This window comes from Haemaphysalis longicornis, unplaced genomic scaffold (assembly GCF_048455015.1).
Source record: "Haemaphysalis longicornis isolate Haplotype H1 unplaced genomic scaffold, Haemaphysalis longicornis Haplotype H1 scaffold_3, whole genome shotgun sequence".
In the NCBI taxonomy this organism is placed as follows: domain Eukaryota; kingdom Metazoa; phylum Arthropoda; class Arachnida; order Ixodida; family Ixodidae; genus Haemaphysalis; species Haemaphysalis longicornis.
This window is the reverse complement of record NW_027526335.1, coordinates 66776302-66781615: the sequence shown is the minus strand read 5'-3', so window position 1 is coordinate 66781615 and position 5314 is coordinate 66776302. Positions and strand designations below refer to the sequence as shown.

The window sequence follows — 5314 nt, the reverse complement described above, 5'->3', positions numbered from 1 at the left end:
CTGTAGGCAAGAAACGCATTTTAGTGCTAGCACACTACTAAGAACATCCGTTTGAGACCGGGGAAAAAAAAAAAAAAAAGATGTGTGCCTTCGACAAAGTACACTCTGATTTTGTAACTTACCTATTGGATAATGCAACTAAAAAGGATGAATCTAAGTTAATCACTTTTCTTGTGTCATTTTGAAAAAAAAAAAAAAAAAAGATTATTGCAAGGCAATTGTGGGATCTGGGGTTGAACTTCCGAGAAGATGAATGTTCCTTAAACTGGTCTTGCAGCCTTTTAAAAGCAATATTTATCAGAAAAAAATATTATAAAATGTGCTTTTGTTGACTTTAGTCATTTCGTAGTCATAGGGAACTGAGCCAATGCTCTCATACTGTATGCCAGTACTGTCCAAAATGAAAGCCTGTTGTTGAAGAGATACAACTCGCATCATTATATTTCTCTCCACTCATATGCTACTGCCTCTCATGAAGAGCCAGATGCACTCTTTAATCTTGCTCATGTCTGTAGTGAGTGGGTATCTTCATGTTAGTGGAGAGCGGGCCATGATCACGCATCTTGACGTATGTGTGCACAGGCACAGGCAAATTCTTGCTCAGTGTCAGGCAAGCACCAAATCCCATAAAAAAAAAAGCACTGCATCCTTAGCAATAATGGCATTTGCTTGTTTTTCCAAACTGCCGAAAGATGAGTTTTAGGATTCCATCTGGAAGCAATTTGCTTGTTTTTCCCACCTGCCGAAAGATCTCTGGAGTTTTAGGATTCTATCTAGGGGCACTTCAGTCTGCTCACATGCCTTGAATGCCTTGAAGGCAAAAGCTTTTTAGTCACGTGTTTTTTCATCTTTTGGCACAAATTACTTCGACAGGCTTCGTCACCACTACGCTGTGTCTGCGCCTCTTTCTTCACTTTTGTCTTTGTCTTTTGGCAAAAATTTCTTGAACAGACGAACTGGTGACACTTCGCTCCACCGCTTCCCCAGAATCCGATTTCTGTATGGCCTGCACGCAATTGTTCTACTCATGTGCCGTCATGTTCACTTGGCACATGGCACGGACTAGGATAACTTTTGTTCCATCTCTGGTGACATGCAGTGCTAGCACAATGGTAATGCACACAGCGCCTACTCTTGAGACTCTGGTTCAAATGACACACTGAGTCAAATGCGTTTTCTCGCAACAATAGCCATTTTCTGTACCAAACAACAACAATGACAATAATGCTTTTTTTTTCCACAATGGCCTGATCCTTACCTTCCTCCTGTTCAAATATGGCCCCCCTGTCACGCATGGTTCGCTCTGTAGGCTTCTGCAGGACTTCAAGGCACTCCGTGGTTAAGCACTCGGTGGTGCAGTGGACACTCTCTGGCACAACGTAGACACCGTGCGTCAGCCCCAGTAGTACGGGAGACGGGTGTGCAAGCGCGGTGAATCCACTCCTGTCGAAGCTCCACTGGCTCGCCTCACCGCTCCCCGATGCGGGAAGTGTGTAGGTCTCAATGTCATCCGAGCAGGTCAAAAACACACCGGCCTTCATTCGGGACAGGAATGGAGAGTACATGGCCATCTTCAGGTCGAACATTTGGAATTCGGCAGCCGATGCTATGGGCAGCTGGGCAAACAGCTTTCCCAGCACGCTGTGGCTTGGGAGGCGCTTGCTCTGGCCTCCGGTGTGGATGAGCAGGATTCTCATGCGAGCTTGTTCCTCACCATAGATGTCGTGCAGATGTTCGAGGATGTGAAGCGTGGCTCCGCCCGAGCCTGCGAGAAAACATGGCGAAAAAAAGTTTTGAAACATGACCTCTGCTTTTCTTAGAGGGGCTACAAAAAAAATGTGCGGTTTTTTGAAAAGACTGCTTTATCCTGATAACAATGATACCAATTCTATTAAAAATTTCGAACAAACAGAATAAACAGATTAATTGACTGATTATAGGGATTAACGTGCCAACGCAACGCAGGCGATGAGTCACGCCATAGTGGAGGGCTCCGGATTCATTTTGACCACCTGGGGACTTTTAACGTGCGCTGAAATGCAAACGCGCAGTTAACACAGTGATAATTATTTTTTAATTGCTGGCCAATATCACGTCACTTTTGCCCATTATACGTCAATGCAGCGCGAAACACGAGTTTTTCAATGTTTTGTTGCATTTTTTTGGTTCAAAAAACATCTTTCCTGATTCAAATAGAGCTAAGCTGAGAGGGTACCAAAGGTCCGTTCTTTCAAACTAAACAAAGTTGTGTTTTGTTTTAATGGCCCCTTTAACATTTTTTTCATTGTGGGCATGTTTTTAGGCACGAGTGTATGTGCCCTTGCTTTGAAGATTTGCACTATTGTGTAAGGCTGCAGGTGGAGCGTTCAAAGCACGTCGTCAGCTACCGTGAATTACCAAGTGGAACTGCCCCCACTCCAGCCCTACATAAATAAGTAGACAAACATTAATGTAAACAATTAGTTAAACAGTAGGAAAGAAATTAGATAAATGACAGTGGCAGAAATATAAAAAAGTACATTTGTGCGAAATATGGGTTCACTTTGTGGAATGACCCTCAAATTTAAACGTGCCACAAGAAACAAACAGCATTAATCTGCATGCTTGGCATCGCAACGCTGGCACACCAAGTGAGCAATCTGATGGGCTTACTGGAAAGAATAAAGATGTTGTTCATAGGTTTCAATATAACCCAGGCCTCTCTGGTTGTTAAAAGAAATTTTTATTTCTTTTTCTGGAAGCTAAGACTGCACTCCTTTAAATGTTCTATATATTTCTCTCAGACGTGCTGCGAAGGCTTCCTGGGTGAAAAACTGTTGCACGCAACTTGACAGGCCCAGACGGCTATCAAAAGAAAGCCAGTCCAGTAGTCTGTTCTTTGAGTCAAAAGGAAAGAAGAAAGTTACACTTGACCTTTTTCACGGATAGCCACCAGAAGCTTAGAAGGCTGGGCAAATTAGCAAGCCAGCGGAAATGAAATCGGCTTCCCTAGCCAAGAAGGTGTTTTGGTGTCAGAACCCCCCCCCCCCCCCCCCCAACCCCCCCTCTCCGGGAATTTTGTGAGCGGTGCATTCCCGCCTCTTCCATCAGCTTTTTGGCCTTTTTCTTGTTCACGCTGGTCACACTTTGTGCTAGTATATTAATATGTAAAAACAATACAAGAAAATTAGACAAGAAAATAAAGATGGAATTACTTGCACACATGCTATTTTCCTTTTAAGGTATTTTTTTTCCCCGGTGGCCCATAGCATCCTTGAAAAGTATTTCTGGCTATGCCACTGCCTAGCATGGTGCACGGGGTCATTCTCATCTCTTGGCCAATCCAGCATGCAACCATGCACCTTGTGTTGGTGCGGAGCAAATTCTTTTTCCAGAAGGTGATGTGAAGCACTGTTGTCTTGACAACAGATCGTCATCATTACCACCAGCCAGCTGCATGTCCGCTAAGGCCTCTCTCAGATATCTTAAAGGGGCACTGACACAAAAATTTTGCATCTTGTTTTTTTTTGTTGCGATAAGTAGCTAGTGACCTACTTATAACCTGTAGAAACCTCATTTGCTTCACCGTGCGACGGTTGTTTAATTAGAGGCATTTTCAATGCGGCCAGTCGCAGTTTCGGTTTCAGCGAGTGCCGCGAAACGATGGATTTTGTGGATTTTGTGTGAACAAAGCTGACCACGTGACCGTCGGAGGGATATCACAGTTACAGAGCAGAGCCGCCGTAGCACTGTCGAATCCGCATCGACGGCAGTTTCTGCGAATGCCCCCCCCCCCCCCCCCCCCCCCCCGTACTGATCTCGTGAGGCGCCTAATTAAAAAGCGACCGTGGATGTGACGCAGGCGCTGCGAGTGCAAATGCTACCGCGGCTAACGAACGACGCGCGACGCTCGAGACGGTGGGTGGCAAGACGCGCGCTGGGAGCAGCCGGCCGGTCTGCCTACAGGTCCGCCTACAGATGTGTTCGGCTTAGCACTGCGGCGGATATTCGAGTGCCGCTCTCGTAAGCGGTGCAGATGACAATTTTTAATGCAACCCGCCATGGCATCATTAACTCCTTTCTCATGTAAGCCACCATGGTCGGGACTTGGGGACAATTTCGTGCAGCGGTAACAAGCTATCACTGCTATCACTCGAGCTACCTGCGCCGGCGTGGGCCACTTCGCGGCCGTGGCCGCCGCCTGCACAGCGACCGTGCGGCTTGCTCAGTGGGCTTTTCGTGCCTCCGGCGCGTTTCCACATCCAATGGTAATAAGCAGTAATAGAAACAGAGTGCCTGGAATCGCTGTAGAACTTTGGTCGCGGCCAGCTGCCCGATGAGCTGACGAAATCACGGCGCCTCCGCCGCCAACGATCGGGTCGTTCGTTCTCGAGAGCAGAAGCTCCGCCCTCCGGCCCTCCGATTGGAGCGGCGAGCCGGCAGTGCGGAAGCGGCAAACACAAACTCGTGACGTGTTTGGATGTTGTTTATTTACACTTGCGCGTGGGCCTCTGCTGGCCGCTCCGTTGCGTTTCGCACACTTCAAAATTGATTTTAAATATGTTCTAGGCTGTATTCACCGCTGATATTTTGCAGATGATGTATATGTGTTCCCACCAATCTATCTCCGAAGTTATCTCGCCTTCAAAATTTTGTGTCAGTGCCCCTTTAACCATTTCATTGCTCGCTGGTGCATTTTAGTGTGAAAGCTCTGCTAGCCTGCCAGCATTAATTTCATCTTTGTCTGTATGAAGCCTCTTCTCAGCAAGAGAAAATAAAAAAAAAAACGCCATCAGGGCTGGTGTTTAACCTGAATCCACTAGGTTGTGAAGCCAATGCTTTGCTAATTACACCATGCCCAAGGTTCACTATAATCAAAGCACTGAATGCGTTGTCTGCACAGTGCATGCTGTAAAAGACGCTGCCACCTCGCCTTGTGGGAATGACCCCATGCGTGTATGAGTGAAATAAATGTCCTGCATGCTTGGAATCCACTCTTTAGCAATGAATTTTTTATGCAATCTTTCTATATTATTTTGTCTTTCCCCATCTACTGACATTATCCCTCAGAGGCTCCAACCTTTAAATCACTTTTGCAATCGATTAGTGCCACTAATACTTCAGTCAATTTTCGCATTGTTATGTGCCTCAAAAGGGTATGTCTCTCTGGCAGTTAATGCCACTTGAACCTCCAGACTGGTGGAGCACAGCCCGTATTCTTGATGTTACTTACAAACCGTGATGTATTATTCCAACTCTATAGAACAGCCCCGCGATACGTATGTGGTGCGGGTTGGGTTTTTATTTTATTCTATAGCCCTTTACCTTTGTCTCT

General features: G+C 46.1%; 1 protein-coding gene across 2 annotated transcripts in view; it reads right to left on the bottom strand.

Moving 5' to 3' along the window:
* The window catches only part of LOC144174560 (fucose-1-phosphate guanylyltransferase-like), a 32200-nt gene that overhangs the window by 22013 nt on the left and 4873 nt on the right, over positions 1-5314 (bottom strand). For both annotated transcript variants that reach the window (XM_077703328.1, XM_077703329.1), the window contains exon 3: positions 1259-1765. In XM_077703328.1, coding sequence (XP_077559454.1) covers positions 1259-1765 — 507 coding nt within the window. The remainder of the gene's footprint in view (positions 1-1258; positions 1766-5314) is intronic.